Source organism: Orbicella faveolata, unplaced genomic scaffold (assembly GCF_042242905.1).
Source record: "Orbicella faveolata isolate gen_17 unplaced genomic scaffold, um_ofav_v1 contig_46, whole genome shotgun sequence".
NCBI classification, from domain to species: domain Eukaryota; kingdom Metazoa; phylum Cnidaria; class Anthozoa; order Scleractinia; family Merulinidae; genus Orbicella; species Orbicella faveolata.
In genome coordinates this window covers 17,446,774-17,463,844 of record NW_028301576.1, presented here as the reverse complement: position 1 = coordinate 17,463,844, position 17,071 = coordinate 17,446,774, and the positions used below count along the sequence as shown (strand labels likewise).

The window sequence follows — 17,071 nt, the reverse complement described above, 5'->3', positions numbered from 1 at the left end:
GAAAAAAATCTCTCAGAATACTTTGTGTTACTAAGGAACATCATTATTTACTGATTAGGGGAAAACTCAGTTTGAGGCATTAATTTATCAAGAGTTGTAACCATAAAAACTGATTTATCTCCTGTTCAAAAGTTGAAAAGGACCTTTTCTGTACATAAGGATGATATAGCCTGCCTATCGTCGTTTTCTTTAGCTCCCAGGAATACATTTAGACCATAAAGGACCATACTCACTCGTGTAACAGTCATAACAGAAGTCAACATCAATGCAGTTAAGGCAGCGGTATCGGATGTCTGACAGTATTACACCACAGCCATCACACTGATACTGTACAGGAAACTGGTCCTGGAACCGTGCAACAAACATATTCAGTCGCTAGGAAGAAGAACAAAAAAAATATTAGTTATTGTAGTATTAACATACTACTAATTTATATTGAGAACAGTGCAACAGTTTACTCTTGTCTTACTCGCAAGTTTTTTTCACAAGCTACTTGCGTCTGTAATAGGAAATTGAATGTGTTATTTATAATAATCATACAAACCTTTCGTTGCTGATCTGTCTGTGCCTCCTTCAGGCGTTGGAAGGAGTACCAGTCCTGTTTGACCATCTTCAACCAAGTATCGTGATCTTCATATTGATGCAGCTCCTGTCCTCTATTCATGTCCTTCACAGTAGTTTGGGCTACAGGCAAAAGAGAAGCTTTTTTTAGAACTATTTTGATGTACCGGCCGTATTTGCGCCAAATTTCAACTAAAAAACTTGACAACTTAACTGACATTGTCTTTTCATTTATTAGTGAAGTTACTTTCCTTGACTTGCACCTATAAACATCTGTGTAGAAGGCTACACTGACTCTAGAGTTTCACCTCTACGTTTTCATTTTTTCATCATCTGTAATTTATTACCTCTTTCAAGCTGTTTTGCAGTAAGGATAACAAAAAAGCATTTTTTTTGCACGTTCACAATCAACAAACAGCTATAACCACAAACATCTCGGATATTTATGAGTTGTATTTGATATGTTTGAGGTAGCTGCCCATCAAGTAAGTTTTAAAGCACAACATAGTAGTTAACTTTCTTGACCAACAACACCACAACATTTTACTGAGCCTGTGACGAACTCCCAGCATGCTTCACAGTTAACATGCTCAATCCAGAACTATTGCCCCTAAAATAGTACCTGCAATCCTGCTTCGTTCAGCATCTGGATGGTCACTCTGTGAACTGTCTTCGCCTGTTGATGTGTCTACATACGTGAAAGAGAAAACCTGGTCAAATTGACCTCCTTAAAAACTTAACACCTGATCACCAAGGGCAATCATGTGTGTGTGCCCATTAAATAATTGGTGCCCATAAAGAAAAACAACTATTATTTACGAGTGTTTAAGAGGAAAATACACCAAACAACATCTGGGACGCGTGCCGGCTGAGCTTGCTAAAGAGGCAAGAAATGAAGGTCTCACACACTGAATCGGGGGAGGGCTGGTCTTGAATCAGGATATCAGATATCACATTTGCCCGATTTGCTCATGTGATCCAGTTTCTTTTCTTGCCACAAGAATCAACAGCTTTTTCACCGTTCTATGACAAGAAGTGTGCTTAAGATTCTTGTTGAGTTGCAATGTTAATAATGTTATGTAAGTGATCTCTTTCACTACTCTGCTAGTCTTCCTGTCATCTTTCACCTATGACAACTGTGTGAAGATCATGTCTATATGAACGGCAGAGTTTGAGTCCCATAAGGGGATTTTAAACTTACTTGTAGTATTATAAATAGCCTGCAGCTGCCTTTGGCATTCCGTAAAGTCAAAGGCGGACAAAGGGTTTTGCAATATAGAAACCAGAAAGTGGACTTGTAATTAAAGGGGTTTAGAAGTTCAGGTAGTTCATTCATCTCATGTATCATGACATCAACGAAAATACTGACGTCACAGAATGTAATGTTTTGTTGTACGTATCATGAAAAATTAACACCAAAAAAATACTGACGTCACACTGACTCTAGCCTCAGCGACATAGATGCTCTTTGCGCTCGTCACACAATCTTTCCTCTCTTGGAGAGCAATGCGTGACGGGACAAACATCTGCATACATGTAGGAGGTTACACTGACCTTAGAGTTTCACCTCTACGTTTTCATTTTTATATCACCTGTTTTATTACCTCATTCAAGTTGTTTTGCAGTGTGGATAATTTTTGCACATTCATAATTAACAAACAGCTATAACCAGCTCAGATCTTTATGAGTTGTATTTGATATGTTTGAGGTACATGTAGCTGCCCATCAAGTAAGCTTTTCAAACAATATCTACACTCATAAAGTAAAAAAGACATGAAAACAAGAGAAAGCAGCTTTTGAAAATATTATCTGGAGTGCTGCTGTACGAATTGCAGCAACAACGCTTCGAGTTTTCGAGTCCCTTCGCTTTGAGGAAACCGGACGCTTTGTTAGTTTCACCGCGGACGAGATTGTGCTACGGTGACCTTTAGTCCAGTTGTATCTGCTACATCCTACAAGTTATCACAACAGCAACAATTTAAGAAACTCTCTTCTTTTATATGGAGGGAGCGAATTTAAAAGTATAACGGTAAACTGCCATGACCCTACAGGTATGTTTTCAGGAGTAATCCGTCGGTCGTGAAATATTGCAATTAGGAGATATGTGTACAAGAGAAGCGAAATTCTCGCTTTGTTTATACTGAATACGTATGCGGCGATAAAGCAAACCCTGCTGTGGATCACAATTTTCAAAGATACTCTTTGTCTACCACAACAACTCTCACTTATTAGTATCATAAAAAGATGCCCTCTGTGTGCAAAGAAGTGCTCGATTCAAAGCTTGTGGACCGTTAATAACTTTGTGATTGTGCGGATGGCTGATACGCTTACCGCTTTTAATGCGGTAAAGTTGCCGAGGATATATTCGAACCTTGTTAATAGACCTTAGATAAACGTGAGAATCCAAATTTCAGAACCAGGCCGAAAACAGACGACGATATATCATGTTTCGGCTTTAGGACGTGATATAAAAGTTGCCACACTCGTCTTCGAAGTCTCCAATCGAGTACTCAAGATGTTCGAAAAGTATACTGAGCTGTTCTAGTCTGTAGCGTTCATTTTGGTGAATCGACACTCTTTGGCGCCCTCCAACGTTTATGATGTGTATTTCCTGTCAAGGCTGGACAGAAATTACAAGGTAAAAAACTAGTAGGTATCGACAATATGAAGAATAAACTTGAATAAATCAAGTAAAAACAAGAGAGAATCTATAGCACTTCCTGCGTGAATACAACCAGAGACGTCACAAGGTCCATGAACTCAGTTCCAGAGCCCGGACACAGTTTTGCTCCAAAAAGTCAATTTTCGGCAGCTACAAAATGCACTTACCGTCAGGATTTGACAGAAATAAAGTCAACCATTATTTTAAGCACGTTTGAAACTATAGATTGGGCTAATAAAGGAGAAAACGAAAATTTCGTTTCAGTTGCACTTAAAGATTTAACAAAAAACTTTACAAACACACTACTACATTTTTCACACCAGTTGAAACTGCGGGGATAATACAGAATGTCCAAAGAAACTCTGATTCTCTAAGTGCTACAAATACATAAAACCTTGGTGTGTGACACACGATTTTATATAAGGACTTTGCAGTTTTCCACACTTCTATTCTACTACAGTGTGATGGAATAGCAGTGCTTATAAGTGCAAGTTAAACTTCGTTTAAACCAATTGGCCAGAAATATCAATCTTAACATTGATAACAGAAAAGCACACAAAGCTTTGAGGATCATTGATAATTATTACAGTTAAGCCAATTACTACCGATGATGGCCACCACTCTCAAGTTTTGATTTCCCTTTAAATTGTTGAGCACGTGCCCTTTTACAATGCCTCTCTCTAAGAAATCAATTTTCTTGATAACAAGTATTAATTCTGGCAATTGTTTTGAACTCAGACCCATTATGATTCTTTTTTGGTTGTGAAATGGTTATTCGAGACTGTAATTTGGATTTTTTTTGTAACTTTATAGACACGAGTGTTTAACAGGAAAATACACCAGTCATAAAGTTTATGTGAAACAACATCCGGGACCTGAGTAATGTTCTTCTTGCCGGCTGTGCTTGCTAAAGAGGCAAGACGGAAATGAAGGTCTCACATACTGAATGGGGGGGGGGGGGGGTTGGTCTTGAATCAGGATATCAGATATCACATTTACCTGATTCGGTCATGTTATCCAGTTTCTTTTCTTGCCACAAGAATCAACAGCTTTTTCACTGTTTTCCAACAAGAAGTGTGCTTAAAATACTGCCCTTAACACAGTATGCCACCAAAATCGAGTGCTACCAAACGCCCTTTACCTAACAACTACATTCTGGTTAGGGAAACAAGGAAACGTGCCAGAGACAATATACGGTGGCTTGAAGACATGAGTTTTAATTTCTCCCATTAAAAACAATATTTTCCTCACTCTCCGGGCTCATTCGTAAAAAACTGTTTTGCACCACCACGAAATATCATATTAAATTTTTATGTACCATCTCCATAACACTACCAAAACTGAAGAGCTTCAATATCTTACTTATTAGTGCCTACTAAAAGGTCACTGAGGAGTCTATACCTTTTGGGGATTATGACACATTGACGGTTTATTCACTTTTATTGAAAAAATCTCTTTTCCCAATTCTATTTTCATTTTTTTTTTTTTTTGGAAAATGTTACCTTAAATAATGAACTTTAATTTGGTTGAAAACAAGAAAATTTGGCATAGGTAGCTCCGCACAGGTTTGGAGTAACCTTACATTCCACCATGAAAATAGCATCACAGCATGACAGTGGGCTTCCGAATGCCATACAACTACAATTATTGTCGCTTACAACAATACCTGCAAGCCTGGTTCGTTTAGCATCTGGATGATCACTTGAAGATGGAAACTCTCTCTTGGAATGACTATTTGAACTCTCCTCCCCAGCTGATATGTCTGCAATAAAAAACCACTTTTTCTACTTTAACTATGCTGGTAACGATGATACACAATAGTAGAAATAGAAATAACACGATGCACCCCTCCGGAATTTCCATGAGTATTACAGTACACCCCCTATAACGTCTGGAAAAAATAGTTTTGGAGAGAAAGTGCATTAAAGTTAAAGCAAACACTCCAACCACTTATTAACCCTCTGCATTACACGTCACTGCTGTTTATTCTCGATTGATCGAAACGTCTGAACACAAAGAAAACATACAGCAATTTACTGAAACATGCTTTAAAAGAAAATATATAAAATGGTAACTTGTCAAATTACCTTCCTATATGACTAAGTCCCTTCGTAAATGTGGTACAATTTCGCTTGAAGGACTGGTGAATGTAGATGAAATTGACACCACACTTTTATCCTGAACACGATCGCTAACACACTCATGACAAAAGCCAATTTTACGGCAAAATTACATACAAATCGACAGAAATAAACATGGACAAGAAATTCTCAAGTTTGTGAAATCTTAACATCATTTCTATCTTTATAAAGAAACTCATTTTCATGAAAGAAATCGACTGCTGCTCGCCAGGTTTGAAGACTGATGTGAGCACAAACTAGATTAGTCACCAGTGCTTCTTGATCCACAAGGTGACTCCATGTAGACTGATAACAAGTAATGGCAGCCATTTCCACACACCAGCATGTTATTCGCACTTGTTCGCTTCCAAAGTGCTTTTGAAGAAATGTGATTCAAATACAAGTATTCAAGCTGCTATTTTTTTCATGTGGAAGATCTACTTACACGTAGTAGGTATAAGAAAGGATTTCTGAACAGCTAGATCGATACTTGAATCAATATTGAATCAAAGGACATCTGGAAACTAAATCGATTGTCCAACCCCCATCCCCTCCCGAATTTCTTTGGTCTTTGATCCCCCCACCCCTCCCGAATTTCCAATTCCCTCCGTGATGGGGGTATGGATATTTTCTGGAACCACACAATACAGTAACATACTTTTCACTAAACATATGATGCAAAGCAATGTTCCTTAACTCAGGGCTATCAATTATTTTTGAAGTAGGCTGGGAAATGAAAAAAGATGGGGTTGGGTTCTTTCTATTTCACAAATTACTGACTGCCCTGCATCACGAAGTTGTACTGTAGGAAAATAAATCATGTAGTTTCCTTACAACAAAATTCTTTGGCCACACTATTTAAACCAACTCTTGGATGACACAAGGCATCGTAGAGGTCATGATAAGGTGTAGCTGAAGTTGTTGTATTTCTCCAGCGAAGTAACATCTGAAAAGGTTTATCTTCAGCATTAGCAGCTATTCCTTCCAATACATCATGAGGAATGCCAAGGCGAATTCCGAGTCTTTTCCAAACTGCGCCAATCTGTAATGCCAAGTCATCTAGTTCAAGGTCACTAGGTTTGCCTTTTTTTAAAGCGACTGTGTCTGAAAGAGGAGAAGCTTGCAGTTAACCAATGATGCAATTTTAATGCATTATAATCGAAGTGATAAAAACATTATCTATCCTGTCGTTGAAACATGAAATTTATCCATGGCAACTACATGTAATGCTGCTCGATATCATGCGTCAAACAAGCTTCAGGTTCATAAAATAAATCTTTGTACACAAAATTAAACTTTGCACTTGTTTAATCGAATGTTGGTCATTTCGCCTACAAGTCGTTTTGCCTACAAGTCAATTTGCCTACATGGAAGTTGTTTCGCCTACACAATCAAAGTCATTTCGCCTACACTGAAGTCGATTCACCTACACGATCTAAGTTGTTTCGCCGACACTTAAGTCAAAGCTATTTTGCGAAGATACAGTAGATGAACATCACTGTCAGACTTGGTGAAAGGGAGGTCAAAAGGAAAATCACAAAACAACAGTTGTACAGTAAACAAACAAATTTAATCTCCTACTGGTACTCGCTAGCTACACAATGGAATTGTTTAGCAGTTTTTCTCTAACTGGGGAAATCATCCCACTGTTCGAATATTTCAGCCTGCAGGGAGGGGTCCCTGTAAAATGTAGAATGAATGGTGGCGGATGGCGGATGGCGGATGGCAAAATGCGGATAGAAAAATGCAGATGGAAAATGCAGATAATAAAATGTGGACGATAAAATACAGCTGTAAAAATGTGGGATGATCAAAATAATATGAATGATAAAATGCGGATAACATAATGCGGAAGATAAAATGATGGAAAATAGTGTGTGACAAAATTCTTGGGAGAGGAAATTAACTAGCTACAATGACAATAGCAGTACTGTAAAGTAAAGTAGAGACTTTATCCAAAGAGAGTTTGCACACGCTAATAAACTGGCGGCACTCTATTTTTAATTGTTTAGGTAGGGAGAAGTCAAATATCCGTCAACAGAATTCAATCATCACAGCAAGATAATACCATTGTTTCCTCTGATGGTCGATGGTCAAAATATTTGTCAGATTAATGCTCTTTTCTAAAAATCCAAGAAGAGCAATAACTGTGGTCGACAGAAAGAGCTATGATATGGTTTGACTCTTGAGATGATTTTAAAAACCTTTATCTTATTGATGGATTCAATCGCAATCCGGAATTATTTTTGGCATCATTTTTCTCCATTTTATTAATGCAGCCATCTTTGATATAGCAAGATAGTAAATTATTTAGTTTTTATCTAGCAAAACCGTCAAACTGTACAAGAAAAACTACGTCTCTGAATATCTATATTCAGTTCGGAATCGACTGTGTTTGTCAGATTCCCACGCGGTGACATGCTTCAGTGAATTGTCATCTTCAGCTGTTACTGGTGGACGATAGGGTCTAACTATTCAGGTTACTTTGTACGAAAAAAGGAGATGAAAAAAGGAGATGTAAAATAATTTCCATATCACGTCAATTGTAAGAAATTCTGACGTTTCGTACGTTGAAACACAAAGGAAAAGATAGTTCCGATAATTTTAATTTTCATTAATTTTGACTGTGAAAATTCCTGCAAGAAAGTGCAGTACTATTTTTAGCACTTCTGTATATCTAGAATTCAGTTTCTTTCGCTAATTGCATAAAATCTGTATGAGAGCAAAAGCTGTAAAAACGTTCTTTGAAAAAGCGTTCTGTACCCGTTCGATATAATTTCGATCAACCAACAAAGGTAACTTTGTTCAAGGAATCGTCGCTATATAAAGCTGCATTGTCCGTACAATTCCACTTGCACCAGAGTCACCGGCCTTTGAGGTCGTCTTGTAGAGTCTTGTGCATATGCAAATGCTCCATGTGCCTTACAATGCTTTCAACTAGGGTACAATGGGGCATGATCAGTTATTGTAGCGGTGTGTCATTTAAATTGACAATTCCCGTTTTCTGGAAATTTGCTTAATAGTAGACAGCCAAAGTCCTTCGATGCAGTGAAAGAAGAACGGAGTCTGACAATAAAAGTCTAGTCTGTTATTATTCAATCAAGTCTTATCGGGGTTATTTTGGATTCGGCAGGCGTAAAAATGTTTGGTTCTGTTTAGTGATTGAATAAAAAATATTGGAATTCTCACAGCCTAACTTCCATGAGCTGGCCTCATTTATTTACAACTAGGACTTTCAGGAAACATCGTAAGTTAATTTTCCCTCACAAGGATTTTATCATCTGCACACTGTCATCCGCACTTTGTCATCTCCATTTTTTTCAATCCACATTTTTCCATCCGCATTTTGTCATCCACATTTTATCATCCGCATTTTCCATCTGCATTTTGCAATACTCCATCTGCCATCTGCCATCTGCTGGCATCCAGTCTGCATTTTACAGAGACCCTGCAGGGAGCAGTATCTTGCTCTTTGAATGCTTTTTGGCTTTTTTCTGAAACCAAATGAATTCCTAGTGCGATCAGCCAATTTAAGGAATGTCTTCCCCAGACTTGACAGACAAGGAGTAAAAAATCACACTTACATGTACCTTGTGCGTGCAAGGCACTAATTAGCTGTTATTGTTCAGAAAGTCAAAAAGTCCGAATAATAAAGAAGTTTACGATAACTGCAGAAATTCTTGCATGCTCTTCACCTAATTTACCTAATGGGTTATGAACCATTATACCATGCTCTACAAATAGGGTAAGCGAATGCGTGGCTTTTTGAGGTGTTTTTACTTTTGTTCTAGCTTAGTTTTCTATATGTTGGGGTGTCTTTAATAAAACAATAATTATTATTATTCCACTCATGCTTGTTGGATATGAGATATTGTTGGATATGATTTATGCCATGTGCGAATGAGTGAGAGCAGACAATTTGACAATTTGTTATCATAAAAAACATATTGACGTCAGTTTTTCATGCGTCTGTCCTGTTATTGATAATGACTTTCGTCATGACTTTGATCGTTTAGGCGAATCGACTTTGAAGTAGGTGAATCGACATGTAGGCGAAACGACATGTAGGCAATTAAACGACCGGTTACCGTTTAATCCTTTTCCCAAACCATTTTTTCCTTTTCCAGACATGATGTAAGAAGTGAAAGAAAAAACTGGTGGATTTCCATATTTTGTTTCATTATTAATACGAATTACAAAGGTCCTTCTCGCCAGACGAGGACCATGTGGAAAAGGTAGATCTTAGCAAGGGCTATTGGAATCCACAAAGACAACTAGAGGTACGTGTAAACACACATTTTTCCGAGATACAATGTACATAATTATTAGCCTTGAATCTCAAAAAATGTTGACGTCAGCATTTTTCCAAAAAAAAAGGAAAAGATCATTCTTCACAGATTTCCTTAGAATTCAACTTTACATACAGAAAGCCAAACACATTTATAAACTTAAGATCTACGTGGCAAATAGCAGTTAACATTAAAACGACTTCTGGTATGTTTTTAATAACCAAATCGTCACAATAGCACTTTTAGTGACCCTGACAGCTCTCCTCTGGTTCAGCAAAAATACAATCTAAATAGCTTTTTCTGAAAACCAAAAACTAACCACAGTCATATTGAATCAGCTTGCTGCTTAACCATTTCATTAGATGAAATGTAGGGGTTAAACCACACAGTCATTTTTAAAAGTTAAATGAGCAATGTTATTTTTGTCTTTTTCCGTAAACATTTCTGGTGCCCGTTACTTGCACTTGCTTTGCATGTTGTTTTGCATGTACATGTTTACAGTTAGAAGCCGTCAACAGTAAGTGGTTAGCAATATGCCGCTATTCTGGTATTCCTGGTTTCAATACACTGGTTTATTAAACTTGATTTGACTATAGTATGAAAATTTTACTTCCATTTTAGTCAAGCACTTGGTAGCACAGTTAATTGTGTCAGTTTCAACCCTAGCATACACGTGGCATGTAATGATCCCTTACATGATGTGCAGAACAGGTGTGCACTAACAATAGTAAGCACGATCTTTTATTATATTATTAATAATTATTATCTAGTGTTAATAAAAGTAATCGAGATGTTCAGCGAACTGTTTTGCACTGGGTTAAGATGCAATCTATGGTTCAACAAAATAGCTAATAAATACCTTGGGTCTTGGATTGGGATTCTTGGTTTGAACTGCTATCCCTGTTATTTTCAGGTGCTGACATTGTAACAAACTGAGGCACTTAGAGACTTCCCTACAAACATAGTACATACATGTACAAACAAAACTCATTGCCTGCAGAGACAAAAGTAAATATTAAGTAACCAAGGCCACTTAAAGAATTAATTATTCCATTGGTGTGAATAACGTTACAATCAGTTTACGTCACTAGGGTCATATATGTAACTGTAGACAAGTGCTGATGGCTTCTCTACAATTTAATTAACACCAGCCTCTCAATTAATGAGAGCCATGACTGGACTATAAAATAAATCATGGCAAGAATGGAAAAGGTCCAGCATCAAAATATGAGTAAAAAGTGGAGTCTTCTAAAACATGCAGTGTATGCCATTAAAATTCTGCTGGTTTACTTGCATCTCCCATTGTTGTCCAGCTACTGATACAATACAATCACATGCAGCTGATGCACATAATATTCTACTAGTGAAAGTTATTAATCATCTTTTTTTTTTTGGCTTTAGAAAGTCTGCTAATTAATTAGTGACTATTTGCCCACATTTTCTATGAGTGACACAAACACAGCCAAGTTCATTATTGAGAAAACTCTCACTGGCTCCTAAATATCCATGAATAAACATCTTACATAAAACATATTCCATTTGATGCAATTTTTAAAAATTAGAACTCAAAGCAGTTTGCAGTGTAAAATAGTTGCTCTAAAGTGATTTAGAGTTTACCGAAAAAAGCCCAAAGAAAACATGTGTGCTGATTAGTTTCAGATCGTGCATCTATTTAACAATTGTTAGATTATGAGCTCGAGATTTCTATCATGTGTCAACTATCATACGTAGAAATCAAGAGCGAATAATCTAATTGTTTTAGTATAAATCTTCTGGTCATCCAAAACTTTATCTAAATCCTCTTCACAGACACTTCCAAAACGCCAAGAAGCAGCTGTCGTTTTGTTAACAGGGGCACACTGCTATGCTACTCACTATCTATCACAGAATAGATAGTGAGTAGCGTAACCAATCAGAGAACGGCATTCATGATGGAACGCTAGTAGATTTATACTAAAACTAGATAGAAACACAGCACTTAAGCACGAGCTGTTGACATAATGATGGTACGAGCAAAGAGAAAGAGAAAAGTAAACAACTTATTTTTATGGTTGCCACAGACATCACTTTTCAAACTTCCCTGCCTTTTCCTTGATAAAAATAAAATTTCCCTGACCAAATAAACACAAACTGTAAAATATAGTTGGCGGCCTCTAGTGTGAACCTATAGGCATCCTTTCCACTTGTCCATTAACTAAAGACTGATAAGTTTTCAACAAAGTTCCCTTCTTCATTAAGGAAAAATAATTATTGTTGAGATCACAGTGACCCAAAATGTTTCTTCCAGCCTTCAATGGTATTAAATCAGCCATGTTAAATCATTTCAATTTTCCCTGACTTTTCTTCAAAATGTCAAATTTCCCTGACTCAAAATAAAATTCTCTGACTTTTCCCTGACCTGGAGGAATTTTTTCCCTAACCATTTTCTGACCTATGGCAATTCTGAATATGTTCTGTGTGTTTCCATTGAGTTATAGAAGCACTCATTGAAGTTTGAAAGCACTTGAAAAGGCTGTGAACACACTCGCCTGTTGGCTGGTGCTCCCACAGCATGTCTCGCTCTCCCAAACTTCCAATCATGTTTCTGCATTGTAGAACTTGATAGAAACATGATACATTTTTTTTTTTAGAATAAGTACAGTTTTATTGTTCTATTTTAGTAAATTTAATCACCTTGCTCTTGGCTAAGCTGGCATAACTGCAGACTGTGTCATTTCTTTTGCAAAATGCACCACTGAAAGATGAAAAATTATATAAAAATTAAGTTTTTAACCAAACTGTGCTACTTTAAACTTGAATAATTTTACACTGTCTTTAAAACTGCATGTGCATTGCTTATGAAAATAAAAGACCAATTCTTGATCTGGAAATAATAGTTGGTCATGGGACATTGTTCAACCAAATTTGTAAACTAATTTGACTTTCTAATTATGATTGGACATCACTACTGAGGATAGGGTTTAAAAAGTACTCACAAGTGAAAAACAAAAAAACAATGATGACTGACACATAATCAGCAAGTTGATAAATCAAAGGGTCCTTTAAGCCACTCCCATCACACTATTGTGCACTGCAGGGTGAAAGTAGTAAAGTGAACAGCTGTTTCAAGCTTGAAGAAGTCTATTCATGCATATATTTAATGGGTAGTTAACCCTTTGAATACCAACTACGCATATATGCGTAATTAATGGTCGTGCTCTTTGTACTACTTGTGACGTCATCAATTTAATGTCATCAGATATCCTTGATAAGTAAATAGTAGCACTAGGCTAGGCCTTTCCACACAATGGTCAGGTTTAGATATTGATGACATTCCGACGTCGTAAATCGAAAAACAATGTTATCAGTTTTGGTGCAAAAATGGTGGTAAAATGGTCCACTACTCCTATGATTGATCAAGGTCCATTTCTAGGCTTCACCTGTAATTAACATCCAACTTTTCACAGCAGCCAGAAAGAACATACAATGCAAAAGGGAGCCAGTGTAAACGGGCCGAGAAAAACAGAGAGGAAAGGGGCAGCAAACAAACTTCAGAACGATTAATGGAAAAAAAAAGGAAGTCCAAATGTTGGCTTATGCGCATGCCTGCAATTGAAGTTTTGCTCAATTTTGTACCTAATCCTCAAAAAATCTCTCCTTTTAGTAAAAAAAAAAAGCTTTTTTAGCAAAACTTAGGCTTATTTAGCGTCATGGCAGCTAAAAAACCTGACTACATGGTTAAAAACGGTATTTTTTGGCGAAAGTTTGGTATTCAAAGGGAAATGAATACACACTGTACCTCTCACTTGCACAAATATGAATTCAATTGCTTAACTACCTCAAAACAAATCAGTGTATCACATTATCCTGTAGATGAGATTTTCACCACGACTGTAAAACAGTAATTACAGTAAGTAATATTCTTTCAAAAAGTTGATCACCTCTTTGTGACAGCAAACAGCTGTTTTCCTATAGTCCAAGAAATCTGCTGCCTTTGAAAACTCAGAGAAATTACTAAAAGAAAATAATAACTTTTATTCTCAGTTGATATTTTTCTATTAGCCTATAACTTTCCCTACTCTCCATTATTGCAATATTATTTTGTTAGACTCACCCAATCTTGTTGAAAACATCGTCTTCCAATTTAACACTCGGAAAAAGATTGAGACATCTGCTTGCTTATTCCTTACAAATTTTCATTTTCCTGCTAACAAAAGAATCCATTCAAGACATGATTGTCTTGAAGAGGTTTTCATTATATTACATGTATGTATGTTAATTTTTGTTTCCTGTCCATTGGTCTGTTAAGTAAAATAATCTTCAAAGATTGATAACAGCTTCAATTGAACCTTGATTGATCAAAATTATCTCTTTAAGATGGACACCTCTCTAGATGTACGTGTAGTTGTTTGCCTCTCTAATATGGACATTTATACAGAGGTACATGTATTCAGAAAATAACCACAATTTACAGGTTATAATTAATTTTTTGTGTACATCACCTTAACATGGAACTTTACAACATGCATGGGATTTATATAACTGCCATGGGCTATCTTTGTCCTTCCAGTATCTATATCAACAAAACTCAAGTCCTGCAGTTATTCTTCTACATGTACATAAATGATATTAAAATATGCATACATAGAAAATTATGCTAACCTATGGAGGCATTACAATCATTGTAATCACTGACTGCTGCAGATAATTTACATGTTGTGCCAAGCTAAGGCCTGCAGCCTGGTTGCACTGAAAGAAAAAAGAAAAATGCAACTTCAAAAACTTCAACAGTATTAAATTAAGCCTACAGATAACCAATTTATGTGCAAGGACAAAAATATCTGGGATATGCGTGAGACTAAATTAATGAGGTGTTATTCCATTACAACCTCAATTACTCCCTGTTGGTTCATCCTTAAACTAATAATATTATACGATATACCGCTCACTGCCATCTCCCATATTATCTGGGAGTCTCCTGGATACAGACTGAATGTCCCAGATACAGATTGAATTTCACATATACACACTATATCTCCAAGATACAGACTGAATCAGACACAGACTGAATCTCCCAATCTCCTGTATGGCTCAGTAAATCTCCTGGATAAGAAGGAAATTGCATAGAGTACATTTTTTACACTTATTTTGACTGGTTTTGGCATTTTCAGGGAAAAAATTTGGAACTTTTCCATGCAATTTTGTTGCTCAATCAGCAAAGTTCATGCTTTTATAACATTGCCTCTTTAGGATCAAAAAGGTAAAATTTATATTGGTGACCTCCCAGATTTCAACTTGTTTAAGCATTAATTAAGCATTATCGATTTTTCGCCAAAGCTGGCTAGCTACTCTCCAACAGCCCAGACAAATTAACAGAATTTTCTTATCTGCAAATGTATAGTAGATAACTTGAGAAGTACTTTCACACGATGCCTTGAAAAAGATATGATTACCTGTGCACGATAATATTTTGGGCAGGTCTGGGTTTGAAAACATGGTGGTTTGCGGCTTCCGTCAACAAACAAAACACCAGATTCAAATCTTTTACATAGTACCTTTTTTTTTTATTCGATTGGACTTCACAGTAAATGGTAAGTACTTCAATTATTCCTGGGAGGTCGTCCAGTATTATTTTCCTCAGACAACCAGGCCTTTAATTTTACAGACAAATGGTTTTCTGGATCATTTTTTAGTATTCTCAGACCACTAATTTCGAGCACTGGTCTCTGCACTGCATTAATTAACAAGCAACAAATTAAGCCTTCTGTGTGACATATGCATGTATCAAATAACGCAGTGGTTGACTGTCAACAAAAGTTTGCCGCTAAAAATGAGAGAATCAAACATTTTATATTATTGACAGAAAACAACAGAATCTGGCTCTTATTATACAATGACAACAATATTTGGGTCATGCAACCTCAACCAATCGTTCTTATGTCATGCATAAACTAATAAATCATAAATAACGGCTCACTGCTTTAAGTAACAAGCAACAAAAGATTCTTTTCCTCGCTGTCACCAACTTGAAGACTCAACAGTTGTAAAGCTGTCTGACTGGACACTGATGAGCAGCAAACGAATAATGGCTTTGGATGCCACAACTTGCTTATAATAATTTGTTTCTTTGTTTATTACTGTGAAATTATTCTTAAATATTACAGAGGTTACCCTTCACACACAATCCTTGGAGCTGAGATTTACACTGCTCATGCCATGCCAATATTCGTGATTCATAGTCTTTGTTTGGAAGACTCTTGGAAGCAGTTTTGTTTTGTTGTGACATGTTTCCATACAAGGTTTTAATACTGACAGGTCCAAACTTTTTAACAATCTTGATTTGTGTGACCTCCACAAGCAGGTAATACTTGATAAGCAGCGTCTCTTTTTCTTCAAAAATATTTTATTGAACCTCTCCAGTTCAAGAAGAACTAATTTCTTGCAGCTGAACAGTGTTAATTTATTCACCAGACATCGGCTCATTTTTCAATCAGCACTTGACAAAACATTCAAATAGTTTGGCAAGTTCTCAACATAAAGCACAATCAGCTTCATCATGCTCAGATGCCTGACAACAAAAGCTTCTGTATCTTTACTTCCATAGAAATTGCGAGAAAGCGACACACAAGTATTACACAGAATTCAAATTCCACCACATTGCAAAAGGAAATCACTGAAGTGATGCGTAATTCGATGCAGATAACTGATAAACTCAACTCAAAAGTGAAAGTGATTTTGTCTGATTCCAGTTGATCTTGTTTCTGGAATTCTAAACTACTAAGTTGTAATTTACAGTATGACTAAACATAAAGGTTTTGCTGCTTTGGAGATGGTGAAAGGAATTGGTTTTAGAATGACCTTAAGAGCTTCGATCATCAAAACATAAGCTTACCTTGTCTCGCGAAACGTCTAAATATTCAGATCAGTGACGCAGAAAAGATCGAGAGAAGCAGGAACTTCAACTCAGCTTATCACAGTCCCAACAAACACACGTGAATACGGCAAATTAGATCTTAAATAACGCACTGATCAATCTCATGAACTCTTAGCTAGTTTGCTACTCACCCAAAACGCCAATAAAGACTGAGGACATACAATGATCACTGCAGACGAATCTCTGGGTGTGTGTGTAACTGGAATGCGTAATGTGACACGGACTCGTTGCCAGTTCCATCTGCGCGTTGCCTGACAAACTTACGGTATTGCGTGACTCACCGAACTTATTTGAATTTAGTGTCACGAGATGACTCACGAGAGTAATTGAAAGCTTCAAGTAAATGTTAAAAATATTCTTAAAGAGACGCTTAATGGCGGTATAAATCAACCGCCGTTTCGGCATTACTGCCTTCTTCAGGGTGTTTAAACTGCAACGTAAAATAATGAGATGGTTATTTGCAGTCCTCTGCTGTTTTGGAACTGTTTGCGCGTGCGAAAAATGGGCGCGCGTGTCTCGAGACTTC

The 17,071-nt window shown here is 36.8% G+C and overlaps 1 protein-coding gene across 5 annotated transcripts in view; it reads right to left on the bottom strand.

Annotated features, from left to right (window-relative positions):
• Window positions 1-16,760, bottom strand: part of LOC110040392 (uncharacterized) — a 36,063-nt gene extending 19,303 nt beyond the window's left edge. Inside the window, exons 1-11 of one of the 5 annotated variants that reach the window (XM_089278627.1) lie at window positions 16,677-16,760; window positions 14,274-14,360; window positions 13,726-13,815; window positions 13,553-13,625; window positions 12,306-12,366; window positions 10,492-10,585; window positions 6,178-6,447; window positions 4,890-4,985; window positions 1,184-1,249; window positions 545-684; window positions 234-375 (exon numbers count right to left, since the gene is read on the bottom strand). In XM_089278627.1, coding sequence (XP_089134753.1) covers window positions 234-375; window positions 545-684; window positions 1,184-1,249; window positions 4,890-4,985; window positions 6,178-6,447; window positions 10,492-10,555 — 778 coding nt within the window. In that variant the 5' untranslated portion in view covers window positions 10,556-10,585; window positions 12,306-12,366; window positions 13,553-13,625; ... (1 more) ...; window positions 14,274-14,360; window positions 16,677-16,760. The other 4 variants (XM_089278624.1, XM_089278625.1, XM_089278626.1 and 1 more) reach the window with 4 other exon arrangements.
• Between the last annotated feature and the right edge of the window lie 311 nt (window positions 16,761-17,071).